This window comes from Mauremys reevesii, linkage group 10, assembly GCF_016161935.1.
Source record: "Mauremys reevesii isolate NIE-2019 linkage group 10, ASM1616193v1, whole genome shotgun sequence".
NCBI classification, from domain to species: Eukaryota; Metazoa; Chordata; order Testudines; family Geoemydidae; genus Mauremys; species Mauremys reevesii.
The window spans coordinates 34433720-34460985 of NC_052632.1; the positions used below are offsets into that span (position 1 = coordinate 34433720).

The following is a 27266-nucleotide window of genomic DNA, read 5'->3' on the forward strand; positions in this document are numbered from 1 at the left end:
ATCAAAAAATTAACTCTGACATTCCACAGTGGAGAGAGGCATAGGTGGAACTGGTGCTTCTGGCTCACACAAGGAGCCTGCACCACCAAGTAGACATCTGTCCCCAGCCTCTCTCTTTACAATGGGTTTGGAACCCATGTGCCCCATCTAGCAAGCGCTATCCAGCTGACAATGAAACCCCCCATCACAAGACAATTTTGTAGTTCCCCATTTACGCAATCAGGGTGACAACATTTCATTCCTCCTGCCCCAATAACAAAGAAAGTGGGGATCCCACAGCGGTGAAAATAGCCATCCCAGGTTGCTGTGGGCTATGCTAATGGGAGTGGGAGTGCCAATGCAAATAATTGAAATACCAATGCGAATACATGAAACTTCTTTCTGCACTCCCCATAATTTACCACCAGACGTCAGGGTAGAGCTCATCCTGACTCTGCTTACATAGATAATTAACTTTTTGCTCAGATTTTGTGTCAATCTGCATTAGAATGGTAATTGGAATTTAAACAAACAAAACAGGATATAAAATGTATTTGTATTAGACAAGACAACCTTAAATGTTTTAGACACAAACTTCTCTTATCAAAAGATGCTTCACATTGACAATTAAATAATTTATTAAATAGAAGGATTGACTGTAGTCAGTGAATTAAACTGATTATTTCAGGTTGGTCTGGGAAAATTTTCAAATATGCCTAAGTGAAAGTAACAGGGGCTTAAATTTCTAGTCCTGCCTATGTCTCTTGAAAAGAAGACAATTTCTTAAATTACCTAGGCTAGCCAACTGTACCATATTTTTGAAACTTGACCTCAAAAGTTAGATGCTTTCCCTGACTCTTTCTTTACATAGAAAAGAAGCCTTTAATTCAAAGTGGGTTTTTGTTGTTGTTGTTGTTTTTTCTTTAAGACAGGGTCATGGATTTGCATATTTGTTATTTAAATGTCTTATTATAATCTTCTAAGTTTAGGCCTCAACATATTTTGTATTAAATTCTGATTTCATTTTAAACTGGCTCATTTTTTAAAAAGAAAAACTTATAAGTAACTGTAGCAGGGTGGACCCTGCTCCTGCCCTGAGGGGTTTAAAAGCAGCCTGGCAGGGCTTGAGAGCTGCTGCTCTAGGCTGGGCTGATTGGGGAAGTGGCTGCAGCTGGGGCCATGCCCCAAACTGAGCCAAGGGCCTTATAAGAAGGCCAGGGAAGCTAGAAGCCAAGACAGTCTCTCTCTAGTTTCTAGAGGGAGCTGGGCCTGGCTGCAGGGAACTGAGACAAGGTACCTAGGGTGAAGCAGGGCTGGGGAAAGGCTGAGGAGCTGGGGAGCTCCAGCCTAGAAAGCCCCAGGCTGTGGCCTAGCAGTGGGCCAACAGGTAGTAGGGGTTGCAGAGGGCAGCCCAGGGATAGGCCAAGGCAGCAGGTCCAAACCCCTTTGCCTGTGATGAGTAGGCTGATACTGCAGTCTGCCCCAAAGTGTGGGGCTAGACAATGACTGGCAGTAGCCAATACTGAGGCATGGTGGGGATAGAGGGTGAGGGTTCCCTGAGGAGGGGAGACCCTAAGAGAATGGGGTTACTGCTAGGGGGCAGCACCCCATGTAAAAGGGCACCGGGTCCAGGGAGGGACACGGGGGCCTGAGGACAGGTGGATCACCAGCCTGCAGACAGCGCTCCAGCGCTGGAATAGAGCTAATTCCCGGAGTCACCAGCAGGAGGCGCCGCAGGGGTGAGTCCGACCCGTCTACACGTGGTGGAGAATGCGGGCATAGCGGTCCGCTCCGATACAAGGGGCCAGGGCAAGGACTGTGGACTATTATTGGAGAGCCGGTGTGGCCCGGCTCGCCGAGCAGCAAGCAGGGCTGCTTCAGCTGCTGCGGGGGCGGGCACATGGACTTCAACAGGGGCCAGGCACCTTGGGCTGGAGGCCAGTGCCGGGGCCTAAAGACTGTTTCGCCTGTGGGTGACGGGGACACTGGAGAAGGGTGTGCCCCTACTGGGCTGGGGCAGAGAGGCCTCACCCAGACAAGACTCAAGTGCCCCCTGTGAAGTTAACAGGGGGCCTCCAAACTTGTTGGGCTTGTGGGGAGCAGGGACACCTACTGAGAGTGTGCCCTCATAGAGCTCCCAAGGCCCGGGCCAGCCCAGAAGAAAGGGCTAGGGCCCATACAACCAAGACTGGGGCCGTGGCAGGGGGAAGGCGCCAAGGGTGCTTCCACTGTCACAGTAACAAAAAAATTTTTTTAAAGAGTTTTATTTAATTTTTTTAAAAAGTCTTCCAATTGTTATCCACCCTGGACCTTTCTGTAATTATGACATCACTGCAGCTATCCTAGTCACAGACCCGGCGCTTTCAACCAGCTGGTATATTCGTTTGCAGTGCTCCGCTGCCCGGGAGCAACCCTAGACTCCCACTCTCAGTGACTGCAGGGACAAGGCACAGCTCCTTGATGAGATGAGCTTGGAGGGCAATGTCAGAACACGTGTCAGCATTTCAGTTCTTTGCTATCCCCCTTTTTAGGCCCACCCTGACAAGGGGGTTAGCAACCAATGTGAGGTGCCCCTAGGCAAGAAACCGACGAGTAAAAGGATGCTAACAGCTACCTACTCTAACAGGAGAGTTTGGGAAATGGAGGGGGAGGAAAGGAAGGGTTACATCTCAGGAGCATTCAGAGGAAGTTTACAGCATCCAGTGGACAAAACCGTGTTGTGTCCCATCCTCAAAGCAATATGAAGAGTGTTAAATGTTACAGGAGAACAACGCCCCCCCCACCCCGGACACGTTCTCTGACTCTCCCTAGACGCCCTTCGGGAGCAAGAGGTTCAGGGAAACACCAGTTGCTCATCCCATTCCTTTCACTCAACTCCTACCTGCTGAGCACGCAGCAGAGCGGTCCTCCTGTACATGTAATCCTCCGATTTGATCACGTACACCATCTTATAGGAGTTCAGTTTGAATTTACACTCCAGCGTGTCCAAGCTCTCCACATTCTCCATGGACTTCTTACTGTTTCCCTCCTTCCCTTCCTTCTCCTGATGCTCCCGACCACGCCAACACTTACGGATCCGCCTCAGGTTCCTGTAAACCAGAAAATCCCTGTTGGGATTAGTGCTCATCCTTTGTCCACTAGGCTGGATGTATCTGGTGGCTCCAGGCCAGCCCTTCGGAACCCAAAGTATTGCTCAGAGTGGAATGGTCACAAATTAAAGTCCTTTAGGCTCATGTGCCTACCATAAGCCAACCCACTGATCTCAGCTGTTTACAGAGAGTGAGGGCCTTTCACAGCTATTTTGCAACCAACTCCCTGCTAGTGAAAAGCACTGACTCAGCACCTTCCACACTCACCTAAACGGCTTCTATAAGTAAAGGCAGGATTGCCAAAAACTGGGGCTGGTGACTCCCCAAACCTCTGACCTCCCTGCTGCCTGTGGCCTATGCCTTCTCTCAGTCACTGGAGAGCAGGAGCCCAGAGTGGGCTCTTGGAATAAACAGCAGCACTGTGTGTCTATATGCTACTCCCAGGTTAATGTCTTCTAAAGTGGCAGAGTACTAAAAACAAACAAGAAACTGCAACAGCCAACACTGTGATGGAGTAAGATTTTCTCCCTCTGCTGACATAGGTACTTGTGGTCTGTGTGTCACTTTTCACAGCCACAGCTTGTTCACTCACCTTGTCAGGAAAACCGGCTTCTGGGCCAGGTGTTCCCGAAGTTCGGGAGAGGTAGAATCAGAGTTGACGTACTGCTCTACGTAGTCTGACCAATGCTGAAATTAGGCACAGAACACAAGGGGTTAACCAACATCTGCCACATCAAACAATTCAAACCCAACTCTGAAGGGGTTTGGTTGAAAGTGGATGAAAGAAAAGCAATCTTTGGAGACTCCATATATTTCACACAGGTCCCACTCACTCTCCCCCCATGGACGGACATGCACCTGTACTGTCTGGTTTTTGAAATTGTTAATGAGATGCCAACAAGGCTTGTTCAACCCAATTAATTGAGTGTACTGTGTCACATAATGAATGTGCCCTGTAGGACTAGAAGCAGCTCATAAACTACAGCATCTGAAACACTGACAGCTCTGCCATCTTCATCCAGTGTGGCAAAGTTCCTCCTCTCCTCTAGTAGGTCCTGCGCTTATTGGTGGATTTCCTCCCCTCAGTGGTCTTCCCCTTGGATGAAACCCACAGTCTGGATCAACTCCTCCTTTGTCTGATTAGGAGTAGCGAGGCTTGGGGAGAACCCGGGCCCGCCCTCTACTTCGGGTTCCAGCCCAGGGTCCTGTGAATTGCAACAGTCTCTATAGTGCTACTTGTAACCGCTGCTTGACCGCTACAGCTCCCTGGGCTACTTCCCCATAGCCTCCTTCAAACACCTTCTTTATCCTCACCATAGGATCCTCCTGGTGTCTGATACTGCTTGATTGTATGGTGTTTCCTCAATCCTCCAGTAGTACACCCTCTCAATTCTTAGTTCCCTGTGTCTCTGGCTCCCAGCTCCTCATACACACTTCCTTCCTCTGGCTCCTCCTCCCTTGACTGGAGAGAGCTCCCCTTTTTATACCAGGTGCCCTGATTAGCCTACCCTGATTGGCTGCAGGTGCTCCAATCAATGTAGCTCTCTCCAGTGCCTTCTAGAAAGTTCTTAATTGGCCCCAGGTGCCTTGATTAACCTGCCCTGATTGGCTGCAGGTGCTCCAATCAATGTAGCTCTCTCCAGTGCCTTCTAGAAAGTTCTTAATTGGCCCCAGGTGCCTTGATTAACCTGCCCTGATTGGCTGCAGGTGCTCCAATCAATGTAGCTCTCTCCGGTGCCTTCTAGAAAGTTCTTAATTGGCCCCAGGTGCCTTGATTACCCTGGAGCAACTGCCATTTTGGTTCCCATGGTACTAGGGATTTGCTTAGCCTGGGGCTAACATACCTGTTCCTCAGTACTTTCCTGTAGCCATCTGGCCTTGCTCCATCACACCAGTTATACCCCCGTTTAAACTTTACATCCTTAATAGCTGCAGCTGAACTCCCGAGGACAATTGGCTCTTACCTCTGCCTCTACAGGGTCATCTGAGTTCTCCTCTTCGGTGTCCAGCAGCTCGATGGTTAATTGGACCCGGCCTCTGCTCTGAATGAACATCAGCTACAAAGCAGAATGCGGAAGGGGACTTAGTAACAAATGATTCAGAAAAATAAATCCCTTTCCACCAGGGAAAAGAGGACAATCCAATGAACTTCATGCAACTATCCAGTATAATCCTGTGACTTCCACTTTGCTGGGAACAACGGGGGGATACTGGCCCCAGTTACACAATCTGAACACAGAAGGAGTTTTGACAATGAGTGGAAAGTTCTAGATCACTAAGGAGCTAATCTAACACAGGGTAAAAAGATGAAGCAATTATTCTACTTATATGGACAGAAGAGAATTCCTGGATAGAGAACCATGACTTGCTGAAGAGAGGTGGAAGAAAAAAGCATGAACTGCTGCAGTGAACAGTCAGTCTTTTATTAACGATCAGACAAAATCTCTCTGTTACCCACAAAGTTTGCTCAAAATTGGGATGTTTCTAAAGGCAAAGCAAGGAGCTGGATCCCTTTTAGCAGCATGCTGCTTTGTGATCAGTCTGTGCAGTTTCAATTCTTTGCTTCCCTGCTTATTTTGAGACTCTCAATGGGAACACAGAGACACCCTAATAAATATCAAACCCATTATCAATGAATTTCACTAGTTAAAGATGGGCCCGGCCACTTCTGATTTCACAGTGACAAGAAATATGAATTTGATTTGAACTGTGAGTCAGGTTTATTTAATGCATAGGTGACAAATATTAAGAAGAAACCATTACAATCTACAATGGCTGAGATGGAGAAAAAGGTGGAAAACTTCAGTGACCCGCCCCAGGGTAGGGAGGGAGAGAGAGAGATTAAAAGGCAATCAATCAATACATTATTACTCTGGCTTTGGGACACTGAGAAATACAGGGAGAAATCCCAGCTTTACTTCAGGATACGTATTTTTCCATCTTCTTTGCAAATGTCCCATTTCCGAGGAGCTCTTTCTAGAAATATTTATCTGTTTTTTCTGTTGTTTCTACAGTTCCTTTCTGGATTTATGCAAGCCCCGCCCAGGGCTATATTAAGGCCAACGGTCACAGAGCAGGTCCTCGGCAGCTCCGCCAGGCTAGAATGCACAATCAGGTCACCCTGTCAAGCTCTAGGACAGCTGGGGAGCACACAGGTGTCCAGAGGTCCTTGGCATATTTGGATAGTCACATAAAATGAAAAGCTGAGCCCATTCTCCTTTCTCAGCAAGCCTTCGTACTTCCCCTCCTCGCTCAGCAAGCTCCTCCAGGAGACCTCCTCCAAGCATCAGTGCAGGCAGATATGGTTCTTGCCTCGAAACAAATTCTCATCTGACATGAGCTGCTCGGCTTTGCGCTGGCACGTGGCCTCCCCAAAGGCCCGAGATGACTGTGAGGACAGCAGGCCTCCGGTAGCTCCATTGCTATTCTCTGTCTGTCACCTGCACAGAGATCTCATCGCTCACTATGTGCTGAAGCTGGGAGCAGGAAGGACACGGAGAAGAGGAGTTAGGGAAGAGGGTTTTAAATGCCTCTGGACTCGGTGCACTGTATACTGCTGTAGCCCCCTTTCCCCAACCCATCAGTCAGAGGGCTTTGCACTAGTGTGCAATGTGGACAACCTGCCTTCTGCAGTCAGGCTGTAGACAAAACAGAACACTAAGGAAATCTCCAAAATAAACTTCTCCATGTGGCATCAAGCAGAGTTTGATACTAATCAAAACAAGCACGGCTGAGCCTTCATCATTTGCTTGCACTTCTAGACTTGCATGTTTGCATGCAAACACTTATGTCAAAAGCTATAATTGATGAGACGGAAACTATTTTATCTCCCCTGCATACATACACGCTGTGGCAGAATTAGTCAGATTTCCAGTTCTTCTCCACTATGCACCATGCAAGTCTCGGAACCAGCTAAAGAATATGTCCATCAATGCAGATTAGAAATGAACATGCCCTTAAAAATTCCTGCTTCAAACCTCTGTCTGGTCAAACCGCAGCAAAAAAATTCTAGCCATCTACGTATTAAAACTAAAAAACAATTATTTAGGTTACGAACATAGTAGCCTCTTCTATTGTGAATTACTACTACACTCATTGGAAAACATTGTGTCCTTTAAAATAATGATGCTGGCAAAGTACAGTTACACATATAAAGTAACTACGGATTAATAACCGTTAAGTGAGCATTATGAAGGAAATGCCTGACAGGTGGCAAAGATTTAGACCATCGAGGTATGTGGGAAAGGCTTGTTAGGCAGTTCTCTTGCCATGAAATTGCTACATCAAATCCAAAGGCTGATTAGTTGGTTGTTTGTGGAAGGGAAATTAAAAATAATTAAATCAAATTCTAATGATTATTTAAATTTGGGAATATAATTAAAGAGCCGGCTGGCTGCCAATTTCCTGTCAAGACTGAAATTAAGAACTTGTTTTTAGCCCTGTCTTCATACTCTAATTTGTCCTTAACAATTCTCCATAGAAATGGGATCATCGAGATAGCCAGCATGTGAGAGTTGACATTTGGGCTTACAGAGTTCAAGTGACAACTAGCAGCTGAAATCACCCAATATACCAGCTTCAAGAGCCAGCCAGCATGTGTGAAATCCAGAAGGAAGTTGTTATTCAAAAGAAATACAGAACCTTTTCCAGGAGTCCTGACAGTTTGGGTTCTTGTGTTTACAAATGCTTCAGGTTTTCTAAGAGCAAGAGAACACTTCAAATGTGGGCCCATCTGATACTAGGCACCTCTTGGATAGCTGAGGACAGTCTGAACTTGGTCAGGCAACTCTTGTCTTTTCATGTGATGTATATTTACACCTGCTTACTGTAGTTTCCACTCCATGCATCTGATGAAGTGGGTTATAGCCCAAGAAAGCTTATGCCCAAATAAATCTGTTAGTCTCTAAAATGCCACAAGGACTCCTAGTTGTTTTTACTGATATAGAAGGCTACTCCTCTGAAACCTGCCTTAAGAATGAGGCTTGAACTTACCCAAGGAGTCTACTACAGTCACACACTAGGTGGACCACTTATTACAACACAGTGCTAGCGGCACTATCTTTCTGAATGAGGAGCTTTACTATAATCCCCCTGATTATTGGATCACTTGATGAGGACCTGGTTTTGTTCATTCCCTCTGAAGCACCTGGCATTGGCCACTGTTGGAAGACAGGATACTGGGATAGATGGACCTTTGGTCTGACCCAGTATGGCCGTTCTTATGATTTCAGGCACATGCTACAGTCTGAAAAAAATCCTCTGGGCTCATGTTATTCCTGCCCTCAAGACAGACGTGTATTTTAAACAAAATTCTATCTATCTGAATAGTCAATCTTTTTGCTTTTTATAAAAGGTTTACAAATCTTCAAAACCGGGCATTTTAAATATTGTTAAGCACACTTAATGTAGCAATTACTGGGGAAGTGTTGTTATGCCAGATACATGTACCTTTGAAGAAGCAGAAGAGGGAAGACAAAGCATCACAGGTAGCTGGGTAACCTAAATATCTGTACACTCCTTGTTGAGCCTCATCACTTAAATACACTAACACGTATCCTCCCCCATCTCCAGAAATATGTTAGAGACACAGGAGGAAACCCCTGCTGTTCTCTCCTCCACTCTGAAATACATCACGCAAATACATTCAATAGTCCCAAGCTTCCTTTAAACCTTGGGGAGAGCTCTTTTGTGGGAAAGCATCAGCTACTTCCTCTTTCTCACCTGGACACCACCCTTCCCTTCCCCTGGCAGTATGCTGCAAGTCACCTGTCTAACAATGCTCTGGATCAGCTTGTCCACGGTAAAGGCGATGTAGGCATGAATGGTGAACATCTCACACAGGGAGTCCTCATGCTGGGATGAATCCATATGGCCATCTAGCAGGTTCAGCGCCATATCCAGGAAAGCTGGGTAGTAATCCTCCACCTCAATATCCACTAGAGGAAGAGAAGGTGCAACATGAACTACATTGTAACACCCCTCAAAGGCAGTTCCTACAGGCCCACTATGAGTTCTGGGAGCAAAAGGGCCACATGTTGAAGGTCTCAGACAAATTGATGAATTACCAGAATGGTCTATAAAATGAGGGACAACATTGTAAGACTTTAAAAGAGCTTTTCAAATTAATGCCAGATCTGTAACCCGTCAGAGGCCTCATGGAGGAGGGCAGAGGTGATAAAATTCTCAGAACTAAAGAGGTTCTTGCTACCAAAACAACATTATGCACACCATTACAGCAGAGACCTCACCAAAAAGATATGAATGCAGATATGTCCTAAGGCTCTTATGAAATCTACCCATTGCACATTATTATTAACTTGTATTTCAGTAGCACCCAGAGGTCCCAACTATATCTGGGACCCCTCTGTGCTTGGCACCATTCAGACACATAACCAAATAGTCCCCGCCTTGAAGAATGTAAAACAGAGATCAAGGAAGCAACTTGCCTGAGGTCACATAGTAACTAAGTAGCAGAGCTCAGATTAGAACCCAGGTCTCCTGTTTCACCAGCTATGGCAGACCCTCACCACAACATCACCCTTGTTGCTCACACTTCTAAACTTAATCCAAAGACTCTCAGCTTTTTCTACAGTTTCATACCAGAGCTCTGAGCCGTCATGCTGCTCTCTTACATACACTGCAACTCCCCCACCTTTTCTGCCCTGCCTGTCCTTCCTGAACAGTCCTTCCTTTACCATGTCTCTACAATCCCCCTCGTCCTCTCCAGCCCACCTGCTCCAGGCCTTGATCACCCACCCCATTAACTCTGCCCTCCCCCCATATCTCCTCTCATTCCCCTTCAAAGACCGCTGTAAAATCATCTCACCCGTCAGACCAGCCCATTCTGATCCCTCCCCTGGCTCCCTCGCAGGTCCTACACGAGAGCTAGCAAATTCCCCAAAAACGCATCTCTCAGGGCCACCCAAACCACGTGCGAATTCAGCAAATCCTTTCAGCCACACATAAAAAGGGAATGTTTTTTTTTCAAAAGTCCAGCCAGTCTGTTTGGACTATTCCACAGCAAAATATTGATCACTTTTCATTCTGAAATTGAGGCAACTTTGAAAAAAGGGGTGAGGGTTGAAAAACACCCTCAAACAACCTGAAACGAAAAACACAAACAATTTTGTTTCAGGCCAAATCGAACCTATATATATATATATATATTTGTATTTCTCCGTCTGGCCTCCAAACTGAAAAGTCACTGATTCGCTCAGCTCCATTCAGCACCCGAGTGCAGCTCCTTGTTGAGTCATTGCAAACTTCGTCCCCATCTAACTCTCCGGGCTCATCCCCCCGCCACTCTCCCAGCCATTCCCTTTGTGTCCTTCCCTGGCTCTCCCTTGCCAACCCCCTGCCTTGCTGCTCCTCAGACTAACACTATTCTCCCCTGCTCCTGCCCCAAACCTTCCTCTCTTCCTTCAAGTTCCTCCTTAAACAAGAGCCTACTCAGGACAATGGGAAATCAAATAAACCAAGCAAGAGATTCGCTGCCCTCCCCTGGGTTGCACAGCCCCCAGCATGTTGGGACTCAAGAAATACCCACGGGTCCTGCGCTCTGACTGCCTTTCATTGCAGCCTTTAGGAATGAGATTTAGTGTCTGTGTGTATCCTTCGGAAAGAATCTTCTCAGCCCTTTTATTCTCAGCCCAGGGCACCAATGCAGCTGTGGCTGGACGAGCAATTGGAGCGCCTCACGCTGAGACAGATGCCCAGTCCAATCTCATGCTTCAGGGATTCAATGGTCGCTTAGGGCTAAGGAAGGAATTTTTTACCCCTATGGCAGAGAACAGCAAAGCTGGCCAGGTGCATTGTGGGGATTTCACCTTCCCCTTTGCTGCTGCAAGAGGCAAGATACTGGAGTGGACTGACACAGAATGATTTTGCACTTTGTGGTCGAATCTCCTTTTGTCATGACACATTATACAGACAGGGTTTGTGGGGAGGCCCCGGGGCTCCCTTGAATTAAAATTCCCAACAAAAGCCAAGAGCAATGCTCCCTTAATCCAGCCTGGGGGATGCAAAGCCCAAGGGCCCTAGCCAGGCAGCCCCAGCCCACCTTGCCTCTGTGATGTCAGCAGTGGCCCTGTGTCACAAAGAGGGTAGGCCCTGTGTCACCAAGGGGTAGGCAGCCTGTGGCTCAGTGTGCTCTGGGAGCTGGAGGAGGGAGCACACGGCTGTCTGGGCTCTGCTTTTCAGACAGTTGGGAGCAATTTTTGGAGCATATCGCACCTGTTTACATAGAACTCGCAGAGGAATCCACATCTTCACTGTCATCTGCAATTATATGTGAGACATCAACATTCTTCTGTGGCTCGACCATCCCAGCACAGGAGAGAGGGACCTTTCCTAGCGTATCCTCTGGGTAGGAAAGAGAAGCACAAAATTATACCAAGCTCTGACAATCAGCCTTTCTTTAGGTAAATATCTAAAAAGCAAAAATGGAAAACAAGGTTAAAATCACTGATTTAAATCAAGATTTCCTCTGCTTGCTGATTTAAATCACAATGAAAATCATTGATTTGACTCACTCTGATTTAAACCAGTTCGTGCTGCCGTGAACTCAGCGTGGGGTAGAAAGGGGTCATTTTAAATTGTGTTGGATGTCAAGTAATTTTATCCCAAAACTTAGTAAAAATATGTAGTTTAGAGAAACAAGCAATGCTAGGCTAGCTCTTCCTATCTCTTTTTCTGACCATTCAGGGGGTGACTCCACTAGTTTAGTAACAGGGGCTCTTTGACATACCTTAGGGGACACCAGGATTAAAGCCAAGCAAAAGAATCTCTGTGAGTAACCATGGCTATTTGATTATTAAAGAAAAGAAAACACTAAACAAACCAACAAAAGACAGAACACAAATGAGAAAGGGCTGGTTTCTGTTCAATCTCATCTGTGTGCTTCTCTCTGGAGCGCTTTTAACAGATGACACCTTTGTGAGCAGCCCTGCCTTTGATGGGGCACTTTTCTTTTGGTAAGTTGAAACCAAGGTCTTATTTCCCAAAATGATTGTGAGTCAGACATACTAAGATTGTTTATGGATGGGCAAAATAATGTTAAGAGCAGGCGGATCCTGTTAATAACTAGACTGTTTATCTAGATGGGCAAAGTAAGCAATTTTAACTAAGTCCTCGGAAATAGAAGAAAGTAGTAAAATTACTGAGTTAGAAGAAACCATTTAAGGAGCTGTCTTAAATTACAACAGTATTTCTATATCACAACCAAACTGTTACAAGAGTTTATAACTCTAATCCCTTGGCCCTAGCCAGACAGCCCCAGCCCACATTGCCTCTGTGATGTCAGCAGTGGCCCTGTGTCACAAAGGGGGTAGGCCCTGTGTCACCAAGGGGGTAGGCAGCCTGTGGCAGGGTTATAATTAACTTCTCTTACCAACACATGCTGAAGTTTTGGGGAGGTTTCCTTGGGCTGGTTTTTTCCCGAGGCTTCTCTCTTCTGTCTGTGTCAGCTTGCTTGTAGAGAGGGAGAGGATGAGTTGAGTTTGAGCAGGGTCGCAGAGCATGTGCAGAGTTCTCACTTAGAGTTTTTATACTCTTCTCTTCCCTATTTCCGTGTAATGTTAGAAAAACACACCTCTCTCGCCCTTTCCTTGGCTCCGTACATTCATGGAGCCTCTTCATCTTATGCGTAGGTAGTTTGTTAATGGGTATATGTGTTAGGGCTGTAAGTCTTTCTTGACAGTTCTATTTCCTTTCTTTATGTGGGGGAAATTCTCAAAACAGCTTTGAATTTAGTCTTTTAACTCTTCTTATTCAGTTCATTTTCTGAGATATTTCTTCAGTTTCATTTGGGTTCAGCAGGAAATGAAATTCTGTTTTTAAAAAGTCCAAACATGCCTGTTCTTTGTGTGAAGGTTTTTAGTTCTTGAAGCAGTCTTTTAAAATCAAACCATTCTTAGCAAGTCTTTAGATTAAATAGTGATTGAAGAAGTTGTTGATTCTTTAGAACAATTGTTGATGATGATTCTTCTTATGTTTTTGAGTTGGGAGAAGGAGTGGCTGAAGCTCTGCTAGTAACGAATTAATTCCCCATTTATATAATAAATAGTCTAGACTTAAATGTCTTCTTATATTGGTAATCAGCTGAGCAAGGTCATTTGATTTCATGTTAGTACATAATGCATTTTACCACCTGTAGCAATGATATTAGAAAACCACATTAGATGCTTTTCATTCAGTTAAAATACTTTGCAAATATGCCCTCCAAAATAGTTTGCCATTTCAATATTTTAGAAATCAACTAAGGTTTTCTACAAAACTTTTTCTCAACTACACACATTTTTCTCTAAAGTTTGAAGGACCCAAGCAGAGGGTTTGGTTGCAAAGAGGGGCTGGTAGAGTGCACTCTACAGCCTAGATTTATTGTTCTAACATATATGGAGATATACCTATCTCATAGAGCTGGAAGGGACCCTGAATGGTCACTGAGTCCAGGCTGCTGCTTTCACTAGCAGGACCAAGTCTTGATTTTCGCCCCAGATCCCTAAGTAGCCCCCTCAAGGAGTGACCTCACAATGCTGGGTTTAGCAGGCCAATAGCTCAAACCATTGAGCTATTCCTCCCGCACCCCCAACCCAGCTCTAAATTCATTTTGGAATATCCAACATAAATAACATCCTCACCTTCTACAGGGCCAGATCTTTCCTAAAACATTTTTCTTTATAACATGTGTTTTACTGAGATAAAGGATTAGATCTATACTAAACTGGCAGTTTATAGAAGAGAGGGTGTTCTGGTGTAGATAAAACACTCTTTTGGGTGCTTTGATTCTTGACCCAAGTTCCTTAGAGTTACAAGTGGTTTGTTATAGCAATTAAACTTCTATTAAATATTTTGTACAAAGACCAAATGCCAATAATCAACTCATATTTTAAATAGAGCACAAAAAGAAAATAGTATAAAAGTTAAAGCAAATTAAAATGAGGACAGCTGCCTTTGAAAGTTTGTACAGATACTCTTGCAGGACATAAACAGTTTTATGGTTAAGAATATGTTATTTTCTGGACATTTGCTTGTTTCTGGATGACAGAAAGCTGAAGCCTCCTGCAATTTCTTTGATTAGCGTGAACATTTCATAACCTAGCTAACAAAAACTGGGCTACTCTTATATTTTCAAACATCCTGGTGATATTATACTTATAGGTATATTTGAATGTTCAGTAAAGGCACAAACATGTTTGTAATGACCTAACATTATAAACATAAGTTATAATAATGCTATTCATAAAATATTTACATCAATATTGAGGTCTCGCCACCTCATAGCAGTCTTGTCTCTCCAGCCAGGCAGGCAGAAAAAGACCTAAGTCTGGGTCTCCTTGGCTCATCTAGAAGCATGTGTGAGTATGGTGGGGTCTGTGTCATGGGAAGGAAGCCCCAGGGACTCATTCATGTTGGTTCTTGTCTTAGGAGCCGATATGGATCTTTATGGCTACCTCCGCCGACTGCTGGTCCAGTCTGGAGGTGAGTAGGAATTCTCCCCAGAAATGGACCCTCCTCTCCCCCCATTGCTGTCCTCTCCAGAGCTACCTGCAGGGGACTGCTGGGAATCTGCATGGAATCTCCATGTGCTTGGGGAGTCAGGGTCTCCTGATGGAGGAGGTTTGTTTTCTCCAAGGTTCATTGGAGCATTTTAGCTTTATTTAAACCCCCAGATATTTCTAGCCCTTCTGGACTGGCAGGGAATTCTCTGATGGGACCCTAATGCAGCACTGCCATCCCGGCCTTGTCTGCACTCTCCTTGTCTCCTGAGGGAGATCTCTTCTTAACTACAGTAGCGGGGACAAGCAGAGCTGGGGAAGTTCTGGCCTCTAATGGAATCCTGATGGTTAGGAAAGAATTTGGGGCAGATTCGCCACAAATTTCCCCCCCCCCAGCCCCCTATTGCCCCTGCCCATGTTATCTCTGCTCCCTACCTGTGGGGTGAGGTGTTTGTCAAATGCCTTGGAGATGGGTGTGCAGTATAAATGCTCTTGGATGTGACTGGTGGCAGTCCCTCTCCAGAGGTGCGCTGCAGTGTCATTAGTTCTCCACACAGCTGTATTGTCTACCTCATCCCCTGTGACCAGGAAAGGAGAAATGACCCCCTCCTCTTTGCACTTATCCGCAGCCACCGACCAGGGGAACGAGGCTACGGCAGCCACTGGGTGTTGCAGCCCTTCCCTATCTGAGCCTGCTGCTTCAGGTAAGTGGGAAACAGGGGTACAGACTCCCCAGATTCACCCCTTTCCCTGCGTAAGCTTCTGTAACCTTGAGGTTGAAATGTTTCCAATTCATAGTAAGTTGTTACAGATAAGGCTGCAACAAAACTCAGGTTCAAGCATCTAGGTCGGTTACAGAAAATGTATTTAGGTGACACTATGAATGATAAAATCAAACATCATTCAAAAATAAAATGATTAGTTAAGCAAACAGGTGTGCAGTTACCACCTACACTGTCATCACTGAGTGTGTGTATAACTGTTGTATTGTGGATCAATGCAAGATCAGTGCACTGACAACAGCGTGAAGTCATGGGAATTGTGTGATCATGGGAGACTTTAACTTCCCAGATATAGACTGGAGGACAAGTGCTAGTAATAATAATAGGGCTCAGATTTTTCTGGATGTGATAGCTGATGGATTTCTTCACCAAGTAGTTGAAGAACCAACAAGAGGGGATGCCATTTTAGATTTGGTTTTGGTGAGTAGTGAGGACCTCGTAGAAGAAATGGTTGTAGGGGACAACCTTGGTTCAGGGGATCATGAGCTAATTCAGTCCAAACTAGATGGAAGGATAAACAAAAATAGATCTGGGACTAGGGTTTTTTATTTCAAAAGGGCTAACTTTAAAGAATTAAGGAAATTAGTTAGTGAAGTGGATTGGACTGAAGAACTTGTGGATCTAAAGGAGGAGGAGGCCTGGAATTACTTCAAGTCAAAGTTGCAGAAACTATCAGAAGCCTGCATCTCAAGAAAGGGGGAAAAATCATAGGCAGGAGTTGTAGACCAAGCTGGATGAGCAAGCATCTCAGAGAGGTGATTAAGAAAAAAGCAGAAAGCCTACAAGGAGTGGAAGATGGGAGGGATTAGCAAGGAAAGCTACCTTATTGAGGTCAGAACATGTAGGGATAAAGTGAGAAAGGCCAAAAGCCATGTAGAGTTGGACCTTGCAAAGGGAATTAAAACCAATAGTAAAAGGTTCTACAGCTATATAAATAAGAAGAAAACAAAGAAAGAAGAAGTGGGACCGCTAAACACTGAGGATGGAATGGAGGTTAAGGATAATCTAGGCATGGTCCAATATCTAAATAAATACTTTGCCTCAGTCTCTAATGAGGCTAATGAGGAATTTAGGGATAATGGTAGGATGACAAATGGGAATGAGGATATGGAGGTAGATATTACCACATGCGAGGTAGAAGCCAAACTCGAACAGTTTAATAGGACAAAATTGGAGGGCCCAGATAATCTTCATCCAAGAATATTAAAGGAACTGGCACATGAAATTGCAAGCCCATTAGCAAGAATTTTTAAAGAATCAGTAAACTCAGAGGTTGTACCATACAACTGGAGAATTGCTAACATAGTTTCTATTTTTAAGAAAGGGAAAAAAAGTGATCCAAGTAACTATAGGCCTGTTAGTTTGACATCTGTAGTATTTAAGGTCTTGGGAAAAATTTTGAAGGAGAAAGTAGTTAAGGACTTTGAGGTCAATGGTAATTGGGACAAAATACAACATGGTTTTACAAAAGGTAGATCATGCCAAACCAACTTGATCTCCTTCTTTGAGAAGGTAACAGATTTTTTAGACAAAGGAAACGCAGTGGATCTAATTTACCTCGATTTCAGTAAGGCATTTGATACGGTTCCACATGGGGAATTATAAGTTAAATTGGAAAAGATGGGGATCAATATGAAAATTGAAAGGTGGATAAGGAACTGGTTAAAGGGGAGATTACAACGGGTCTTACTGAAAGGTGAACTGTCAGGCTGGAAGGAGGTTACTAGTGGAGTTCCTCAGGGATCAGTTTTGGGACCAATCTTATTTAATCTTTTTATTACTGACCTTGGCACAAAAAGTGGGAATGTGCTAATCAAGTTTGCAGATGACACAAAGCTGGGAGGTATTGCTAACACAGAGAAGGACCGGGATATCCTACAGGAAGATCTGGATGACCTTTTAAACTGGAGTAATAATACTAGGATGAAATTTAATCGTGAAAAGTGCAAGGTCATGCATTTAGGGATTAATAACAAGAATTTTAGTTATAAATTGGGGACACATGAATTGGAAGTAACAGAGGAGGAGAAGGACCTCGGAGTATTGGTTGATCACAGGATGACTATGAGCTGCCAATGTGATATGGCCGTTAAAAAAGCGAATACAGTTTTAGGATGCATCAGGCGAGGTATTTCCAGCAAAGATAAGGAGGTGTTAGTACCGTTATACAAGGCACTGGTGAGACCTCATCTGGAATACTGTGTGCAGTTCTGGTCTCCCATGTTTAAGAAGGATGAATTCAAACTGGAACAGGTTCAGAGACGGGCTACTAGGATGATCCGAGGAATGGAAAATGGGATGGGATGGGATCTGAGTTACTACAGAGAATTCTTTCCTGGGTGCTGGCTGGTGAGTCTTGCCCACATGCTCAGAGTTTAACTGATCGCCATATTTGGGGTTGGGAGGGAATTTTCCTCCAGGGCAGATTGGCAGAGGCCCTGGAGGTTTTTTGCCTTCCTCTGCAGCATGGGGCACGGGTCACTTGCTGGAGGAGTCTCTGCAGCTTGAGGTCTTCAAACCACAATTTGAGGACTTCAGTAACTCAGACATAGGTGGAGGGATAGCTCAGTGGTTTGAGCATTGGCCTGCTAAACCCAGGGTTGTGAGTTCAATCCTTGAGGGGGCCACTTAAGGATCTGGGCCAAAAATTGGTCCTACTAGTGAAGGCAGGGGGCTGGACTCGATGACCTTTCAAGGTCCCTTCCAGTTCTAGGAGATAGGTATATCTCCAATTATTACCTTAGGTTAGGGGTCTGTTATCAAAGTGGATAGGTGAGATTCTGTGGCCTGCATTGTGCAGGAGGTCAGACTAGATGATCATAATGGTCCCATGTGGTCTTAAAGCCTATGAGTCTATAAGTACAGCCTTAGAGCCCTGGGACAGAACAGTACCATGGGTTGTTAATTGAAGCGCTCACCAAATTAACAAAACAACTCCCAGTAGAAGCTGTTCTCAGACTATTGAATGTGCAACTACTACTTACATTTCCATTACCTCCTTATTGACTCTTTACATTACATGTGGTTTACATTAACATCTGTACCAATATCCTTCCCATACTATTAGTATAGATAACATTTTAATAAAACAGTCACAATTGTCAAAAAGATTCATTAAAAACCCTGCTTAAGCCAGTTATAACCAAAACCTAACTGTAGCATAACCCCAGGCCATGTCCTTAATAACTCTCAGTTTCCCATAACAGGATCTCCAACTTATCGCTAACTTTCCTCACACTAACAACTTTGGTTTTCTAAACTCTTCTACACTTAAGCTAACTTGACCCCCAAACTTATTTTTTACTTATTTCTTAACCTAAACCATCCCATAGGGAGGCCAAATTCACAGCCATGAAAAAGTCATGGACCATGAAATCAGACCTTCCCCATGAAATCTAGCTATTGGAGGGGTGGGGAAGGGCAGGCTCCTACCATGGCCCTGGCTCCAGCTGCTAGTCCCCTCTGGGCTGGGGAGGGAGGGAACTGGCACTTCCCCTGCACAGATGCCCTCACGGGGGAGATCAGACCCCACTCCGGGTACATACACCTGTTGCTCGGAAGGCAGTGCAGAAGTGAGGGTGGCAATCTCACAACCCCCCTACAACAGTTTTGCGACTCCTCCACAACTCCCTTTTGGGGCAGAACCCCCACTACAACATTGTGACATTTCAGAGGTAAACATCTGAAAACCTGAAATCAATGTTCAAATCCTATGGCCATTAAATTGGTCAGAATGGACTGTAAATTTGGTAGGGCGGTACCTATAGGCTATACCTGCCCTTTGCCAACTCCCTCCAGTGAGTCAGCCCCCTCCTTCCCATTACTGAGGTTCTGCTTGTGCCTGGCATTCGACTTTTCCACAGGCCTTGTGCTCTGCACAGCCTGAATGAGGAGGGCTCTTGGAGTCTCCATCTCCCTGCATTTCTCCTTTCCCAGGCACTGCACGTGCAACATTTCTAAATCCTCCAAGCTGTGTTTGCTGCAAGCTAGTCCTCACCCCCTACAGTGCTGAGACCCCATTGCGCACTGTGTGGGAGTCGGGGGCTGTGATTGTTGGCACCAACCTGTGACAGTGAGAAGGAGAACTGGGGAGGCTTTGCCTCTGTTTAGAGAATCGCTCCTTTCTGGGTCACACAGGTGTTCTCTGTAACTGAGAAAGTTCTTTGGTGACCCAGGTGTGACTGTATTTGTTACTCAGTGAAATCAGGTTCATTGAAGTGTCACAAGAGGACTGGAACCTGCTGCTTTGGGTACCGAAAACTCCCCTCCCCTCAGCACTGTCATTCACATCATTCCCCTAGGCGTTCAACCAGAGACCTTTAATGGAGAAATTTAACCCTTCTCTTCTATTGACAGACACAGCAGTGCAAGAGACTTCAGTGTCAGCCAGAGATGGCAACCCACCTGACACAGAGTCTTCTGGTCCAGGTAGGCAGAAAGTGGCTTGATTCAAAGCCAGAATTCCTTTCCGAGGCCAAAGTTGCTGTTCATCTGCAATGTCTTTTACAGAATCAACATAATGTTTAGTATCAGGGGGTAGCCATGTTAGTCTGTATCCACAAAAACAATGAGGAGTCCGGTGGCACCTTAAAGACGAACAGATTTATTTAGGCATAAGCTTTCGTGGGTAAAAAAACACTTCTTCAGATGCATGGAGTGAAAATTACAGATGCAGGCATTATATAATGACACATAAACCAACATCGTGTTTAGTTCTAGCTTGTGCAAACAGTATAATTCCCATGGGATCCTTCTGGGTGAACAATGGTATATTAACACGGGGTGCTATATTAGAGAATCACAACTGTTATTCTGAGAGTAAATGTCTCATTAGCCTCAGAATTCAGAAAGATGGACACAACTGCTTATTAACTCGTGTGCACGGTTGCAGCAATTATCCAAGCAGTTGCAGTGACTGCTTGTGCAACAATCATTGTGATCGGTAACTGGTTGACTATGTGTCAAGCGACCATGGCTGTGGTTGGAACTGTGGGTGCTACTGAGCCACACGCATTCCATTCCTGGAAACAGACGCCAATGCTTTTGTCATGACTGAGATGCCCATGTTTTTCATATGTATATTACAAATGGGTTTGTGAGTCATGCTCAGATGCTGTCTCAAGCACTGCTGGTTTGGTGGCTGTGCAGTGAGGTGGGCCAGAATAGGTAACTTCTTGGTCAGAACATACCTCATAAGCTCAAATACCTCATGGAACCAAATACTCTAGGTGATAGAGCCGCCTTGCTGAATCCCAAGGAAAAGGAGAGATACCACAAAGGTTTTATCCCCAAGGAAGGGGGATCCCACATTTCAGTGCTTCAGCTCTGTGCATCTACCTCCATCTGAGCCTCTCTATGTCTCTGGCTCCTTGGGATTCTCCGGCTCATGAGTTACATCCTTCTGGCTGAGGGGAACCCAATGGAATCCCCTTCAAAGCCCCTAGTCAAGCAGAGAGTCTCCCCATGTAAATGGAGGTTCCCCTCACCTGGAGCAATTCCAGCCATCTTGGAAGCTGCAGACCAGCACAAAGAATTGAGCCTGGGTCTCATTCCACATGGCAATGCAGAGCACCGGGCACCAGAATGCTAGCTTGGCCTCCCAAGAGTGAGATGTGAATGTTAGGGTGACCAGATGTCCCGATTTTGGGGTCTTTTTCTTGTATAGGCTCCTATTACCCCCCATCCCCTGTCCTGATTTTTCACATTTGCTGTCTGGTCACCCTAGTGAATGTTCTGAGGTCTGTGCAGTAGAAAAGAAATTCCTGTGATCTGTTTACATTGGTTCTTGTCTTAGGAGTCAATATGGGGCTTTTGGGCCGTGTCTACCGAAGACTTACTCACACTATTGGTGAGTAGGAATTCTGCCTGGGAGCGTCCCCCCCGATACAGATTTACCCCAGTTCCCCTCTGATTCCTATTACCCTGACATAGAACCAGTCACATGACACCTCACCCCATCACTGCCCTTCTGAATTACAGGATGGACACCTTTCCAAACGGACAGGACAAATCTGGACTCCAGCCAGCCAGGCCCCACTGACTCTTCTGTCCCAGGTAGGAGTCAACAGCATTTCTCTGTGACAAATCACCACATATCTATTGCTGTCCCATCAGAAAGTTCCATCCCAGTGCACACAGGATCATTCAGTGCCTCAGTTTCCCTAGCTTCATAATGGGGCTAACAAGACTCACAACCTCCACTGGGGTCTGGAAGGTGTGGGTAATGTTTGTAAAGGGACTAGAAGGGGAAATGCCCGATCTCAGTGTTAAGTAACATGACACCGTCTGGGCAGTGATTGGTGGAAATCCCTCGCCAGGGGTTCCATAAGGTGCAGACAGTTCCCTCACAGCTGTATGTCCCTGTCGCCCCCAGGGCATTCTATCAGTGACCATAATTGCAGGAAATTAACCCACCTGTATCCACAGACACAGAGGAGCAGAAGGTGGCCCAAAAACAAGACCTGGCACCACAAACCCTGGCTGCAGGAGCGGGCAGCCACTCCAGCACTTTCTGTGCTGAGCCTCATGATCCAGGTAGGCCCATGCCCAGGATTGAGTGCCAGGAATAAAGGGGGGGAGGGGAAAGCAGCCACAGTGACAGCAAAACCCCAGGGCTGAGAGGGCAAGAAGAGACTCCACCCAGGCTCTGTGCCCTGCTCTGCACATGCACATAAGCCACTGCCCTGTGTTCCACCTTACACACCAGCCTCCGTGCCACCCCACGCTGGGCTAAAGCCCTGCTGCCATAGGGCAGCACTGGAATCACCACCGGGCAGCTCGGGTGCCAGTAAAGGGGGAACTGACCCACCAGGCAGCTCCCTCTGCCAGCTCAGCTCCCCAGTGGCTCCTCATAAGAACATAAGAATGGCCATGCTGGGTCAGACCAATGCTCCATCTAGCCCGGTACCCTGTCTTCTGACAGTGGCCAATGCCAGGCGCTTCAGAGGAATGAACAGAACAGAGCAATTATCAAGGGATCTGTCCCCTGTCATCCAGTTCCAACTTCTGGCCATCAGAGGTTTAGGGACACCCAGAGCATGAGATTGCATCCCTGACCATCTTGGCCAATAGCCATTAATGGACCTATCCTCCTTGAATTGACCTAGTTCTTTTTAAACCCAATTATACTTTTGGCCGTCACAACATCCCCTGGCAATGAGTTCCACAGGTTGATTGTGCATTGTGTGAAGAAATACTTCCCTTTGTTTGTTTTAAACCCACTGCCTATTCATTTCATTGGCTGACCCCTGGTTCATGTGTTATGTCAAGGGGTAAATAACACGTCCCAAGTCATTTTCTCCACACCATTCATGATTTTATAGACCTCTATCATGCCTCCCCTTAGTTGTCTCTTGTCTAAGATGAACAGTCCCAGTCTTTTGAATCTCCCCTCGTATGGAAGCTGCTCCATCCCGCTCATCATTTTTGTTGCCCTTCTCTGTATCTCTTCCATTTCTAATATATATTTTCTGAGATAGGGTGACCATGGCTGCACATGGCATTCAAGATGTGGGTGTACCATGGATTTATATAGAGGCAATAGGATATTATCTGTCTTATTGTCTATCCCTTTCCTAATGATTCCCAACATCCTGTTAGCTCTTTTGACTGCCGCTGCACATTGAGTGGATGTTTACGGAGAAGTATCCACAATGACTCCAAGATCTCGGTCTTGGGTGGTAACAGCTAATTTAGACCCCATCATTTTGTATGTGGGATTATGTTTTCCAAGGTGTGTTACTTTGCACTCATCAACACTGAATTTCATCTGCCATTTTCTTGCCCAGTCACCCAGTTTAGTGAGGTCTCTTTGGAACTCTTTGCAGTCTGCCTGGGACTTAACTATAGTGAGTAATTTTGGATCATCCACAGATTTTGCTATCTCACCATTTTACCCCTGAACAGCAAAGGCCCCAGTACAGATCTTTGGGGACCCCACAATTTACCTCATTGTGAAAACTGAAAATAGATTCTTACCCTTTGTTTCCTGTCTTTTAACCAGCTACAGTCCATGAGAGCTTCCCTCTAATCCCATGACTGCTTACTTTGTTTAAGAGCAAACTTAGTTTCCCTCTGTTCATTTTAGGCACCAAGCAAAAGGCCTATTTGTCACCCAGCGGACAGCTCACCCCAATCAGCAAGGAGGAGGAGGAGGAAGAAAGGCCAAGGAAGACCAGAGTGAGTGAGGAGAGAATGGTAAATCCACAGCACACTGGGGAAGTGCCCATGACACAGACGGTACAAGGTTCCCTCCATCACCAACTCAGCCTGGACTCCCGCTCCTACTGCCTTCTCCACAACACACTGACCCTCTAAGGCTCTGACCCCCTTTCCCTGTCCGCTTGCTCCCAGATTCACTGCCATTCTCTGGCCCTAGAGAACATGCTCTGACCCCCCTTGCCAGGGCAGGTGTTGCAGATGGGAGGAGAGAGGCGACTCCATTCCCAGCACCTGGCTCTGCTTTCTTTCTGCTTTGGTGGCTGGTCAGCAATGGGCTGCATTAGGGAACCAGGGAGAGAAATAATAACCAGCGTCCTGAGCTTCACCTCTCCCCAGAGTGTCCTGCGCACTCACCTCTCCCTGGGCCCAGGGCAGGGTTAGCTGTTAGCCCAGCCTAGACCTGCGGAGAGCAAGGCTCCTGGAGGGGAAGTGGCTGGCCCAAGGCCAGAAAGCAGGAGTATCCATCCCTGGTACACTCTGGAAGTGACCATTGGAGGAGGTGAGCAGGCAGAGACAATGGGCCTGTCAAGGTTTCCTCCCCCACTCCGAACTTTAGGGTACAGATGTGGGGACCTGCCTGGACCCTTCTAAGCTTAATTCCTAGCTTAGATCTGGTAATGCTGCCACCAGCCAGAAATCAGTGTCTGGCACACTTTCTGTCCCCCCAAAACCTTCCCTGGGGAACACAGATCCAAACCCCTTGGATCTTAAAACTAGGAGAAATTAACCATCCCCCCTCACCAATCCCTGGTGAGTTCAGACCCAATCCCCTTGGATCTTAAAACAAAGAAAAATCAATCAGGTTCTTAAAAAAGAAAGCTTTTAATTAAAGAAAAAGAAAGGTAAAACTTATCTCTGTCAAATCAGGATGGAAAATGCTTTACAGGGTACTTAGATTCATATAGCCTAGAGGAAACTCCCTCTAGTCTCAGGTTCAAAGTTACAGCAAACAGCAGTAAAAATCCTTCAGCAAAAAAGAACATTTACAGGTCTAGAAAACAAACATAATACTAACACGCCTTGCCTGTGCTACTTACAAGTTTGAAACATGTGAGACTGATTCATAAAGATTTGGAGAGCCTGGATTGATGTCTGGTCCCTCTCAATCCCGAGAACGAACAACCCCCAAAACAAAGAGCACAAAACAAAGACTTCCCTCCACCAAGATTTGAAAGTATCTTGTCCCCTTATTGGTCCTCTGGTCAGGTGTCAGCCAGGTTTACTGAGCTTCTTAACCCTTTACAGGTAAAAGAGACATTAACCCTAAACTATATGTTTATGACAGGGCCAGATCCTTGGCCCCTGGTGAGGCCACATGAAGGGACATTAAACTCTCCCTTACAAGCTCCCGCGTGGTTTCCTCACCCCAGCATGGGGGCAGGGAGGAGCCCTTGGATGCTGTCTCCCCATCCCTGACCTGTCTGTGTGGGTCTCTAGACTGTCAGCCCTTCAGGACACAGATTGTCTCTGTCTGTGTTGTGCTGCACTCAGTGCAAAAGGGCCTGACCCTGACTGCAGCCTCTGGGCGCTGCCCTAACATCAGTAGTGATAAGTAATCAGGGCAGGCCCCGCTCGTCCAAACCGGGCCCCGCCATCCCTGCCCTCCTCTCAACACACACCACCCCAGCTGGCGCCAGGGACAACTGTGATACTAGGCTAGTGCAAACAAAGGGGTCAAGTGCCCCTCCCAGAGAAGGGAGAGTCCAGGACCAGCTGGAAGCTGCTCTCCACCAGGGCCATAACTTTATTCCTCCCAAGTCTGGGTTGTGGTTACCCAGCTGCTGATGGAGATTCTACACATTGGGGCTTGTCTGCCTGACACGTCATCGCCTTGTCCTGCGTCTCTTCTCCTGCACAGGGCCTTGCTTGCGTGAGGGACATGGATGAGGCTACCCTGAGGAAGGACATTGGCATCCTCTTCCCAGCACTCCACTCCATGGTAAGAGATGCTGGGATCACTCAGGCAAAATGCTGGGGCCTGTTGGCTTAAACTGGGTAGGCTGTGGGAAGAGCTGTCCCTGCCTCATCCTGTTCCCATTGGGGGATGGATCCTGGAGAACTCTCCTTTGGTTTCTTTTCCTCCCACCCACCCCAGCCCCTTTGACCGGGAACATCAGCATCCTGCACCTTGTTCTAACGCTCCACATCTTCGGTTCCTGACCCATCAAACTCTGCTTCTACATGAGCCACGGCCCCCAAAGCCTCGGCGTCACTCATAGACTGATCCAGCTTGCTGGCCTGTTCTTTAGATGGGAATTAGAATCTGCCTCTCCACCCTCATCCCTTCACTCTGCCATCCGAGGGTTTGGCCTGAGAGACACTGGATCTAGTTTACCTTTGCTGGTGTTGCTTTCTTCCCTTAGGTGTGTCATCTCCCCAGAGAGCACCTGGAGGAGCGGAGAGAGGCCCTGGACTCTCTGGTCCATCTGGGTAAGAAACCCATTCACCTTTCCCAGAGAAGAAGATCCCAGCCTGTGGAATTTCAGAGCCCAGGCATAGAACTATATTCCCTTCCCCTTTATCATTCACCCCATTATGATTCACTCCTCTTCCTGCAGCTCGCTTGTTCCTGGTGGAGCTGCTTGTGTTCCTGTTCAGGAGGCTGAACAAGGATGAGGAAGAGGAGACCTGTGCCAGTCTCCTCATTTTGGACCAGATAGTCCGATCCAACAGTAAGTGACCCCGCAGCGAGGCCTCGTCTTTTGATGTGTTATGGCCTCTTGTGCAATTAGCAGCGCTTAGCACTGGGCCTCATTGGGCTCATTTGTACCTGTCTGCAGTAGACAAGCCAAGTCCTGCAGCCCCTCAGCCGATGCTGCGGCAATGAGAGAGGACAATCACTGCTGGAACTGCAAGCATGGGCAAATGCAGCTGGTTACCCATGGGGGTAACCTGCCAGGAGGGTCATGTAGGGATATTGAGGTTGCTCTAAGGTTCCTGAGATCTCAGGTCCCTGCACACCCCGGTTTAACATCAGCCCTGCCAAACCGGTGTCTGTGTCTCTTACAGTTTCCGAAATGACACAGCACACAGAGAAGCTGTTCATAGCCCTGGGGCCAATCCTGCAGAGCACAAGCATACGGGTGAGTCTGGAACCATGGCCAATGCAGCCAAAGCTAGTGAATGTCTGCCTGCCAGTGCAGAGCCTGCCGGGACCCTGTGCATCGAAACACATGACCCATCAGTGCTCCATAGTGTAGGGCAGAAGGTGGGGGAAAGAATCCCAGCAGGGCTCCGCCTGCATTGCCATCTCTGGGCTGCCTAGCAGTATTTCACCCTGCTGAGAAAGGATCCCAGCCTGGACCGGGAGGGGACAAGGTCCCTCCACACTGTGTGCAAATCATTTCTGTTTCTGTCTGGGTCTGGCAGGTCAGAGAAGCCCTTGCTTATTTGATACGCACAATGGGGATGCATGGGTTCTTGGAGAAACCCGATTCAAGACCCTTAATTGACTTCTTGGTGCGTCAGTGTACCCTGCCCCTCGACAGCACGGTAAGAATCCGCAGAGACCTTAGTGATGGGGGTCCGTGAACAGGGCAGAGCATGGGGTCAAGGGATAGGGAAGGAGGGGCAGCTGCAGATGGGGAGGGGCAGGCAATGGGCAGCAAATAGGGCTTGGGAAGCAGATGGAACTGGGGACGGCATCCTCCGTCTACTGATGGAAGATGATGACAACTAGAAGACAGTGTTTTTTCCTCCCA

General features: G+C 46.6%; 2 protein-coding genes across 11 annotated transcripts in view; one reads left to right on the forward strand and one right to left on the reverse strand.

The window, feature by feature from the left end:
- Positions 1-2845: 2845 nt before the first annotated feature.
- LOC120373418 (paired amphipathic helix protein Sin3a-like) lies at positions 2846-11118 on the reverse strand. Its single transcript, XM_039491819.1, has 5 exons — positions 10844-11118; positions 8835-9004; positions 5033-5125; positions 3661-3755; positions 2846-3068 (listed from the first exon to the last, which is right to left on the reverse strand). The coding sequence occupies exons 1-5, from the start codon at positions 10878-10880 to the stop codon at positions 2846-2848; spliced, it is 618 nt and encodes a 205-aa protein (XP_039347753.1). The 5' UTR covers positions 10881-11118.
- An 829-nt stretch (positions 11119-11947) lies between these two features.
- Positions 11948-27266, forward strand: part of LOC120373111 (maestro heat-like repeat-containing protein family member 1) — a 53131-nt gene continuing 37812 nt past the window's right edge. For all 10 annotated transcript variants that reach the window (XR_005585393.1, XR_005585392.1, XR_005585394.1 and 7 more), the window contains exons 1-13: positions 11948-12040; positions 14493-14546; positions 15193-15267; positions 19702-19773; positions 21140-21193; positions 21325-21399; positions 21772-21879; positions 23432-23541; positions 25424-25504; positions 25929-25995; positions 26124-26237; positions 26575-26648; positions 26935-27057. Coding sequence is in view for 4 of the 10 variants with exons in the window: in XM_039491007.1 (XP_039346941.1) it covers positions 12022-12040; positions 14493-14546; positions 15193-15267; positions 19702-19773; positions 21140-21193; positions 21325-21399; positions 21772-21879; positions 23432-23541; positions 25424-25504; positions 25929-25995; positions 26124-26237; positions 26575-26648; positions 26935-27057 (1026 nt within the window). In the remaining 6 variants the exon portion in view is untranslated. The remainder of the gene's footprint in view (positions 12041-14492; positions 14547-15192; positions 15268-19701; positions 19774-21139; positions 21194-21324; positions 21400-21771; positions 21880-23431; positions 23542-25423; positions 25505-25928; positions 25996-26123; positions 26238-26574; positions 26649-26934; positions 27058-27266) is intronic.

Excerpts from the sequence above, each read along its gene's own strand:
- LOC120373418 (XM_039491819.1), bottom strand. The coding sequence starts at position 10,880 with ATGCACCTGGCCAGCTTTGCTGTTCTCTGCCATAGGG. Across the intron at positions 9,005-10,843 it reads TGCTGTTCTCTGCCATAGGG|TGGATATTGAGGTGGAGGAT; the intron begins GTAAAAAATTCC and ends CTCTTCCTCTAG. Across the intron at positions 3,069-3,660 it reads AAGCCGGTTTTCCTGACAAG|GAACCTGAGGCGGATCCGTA; the intron begins GTGAGTGAACAA and ends TCTGGTTTACAG.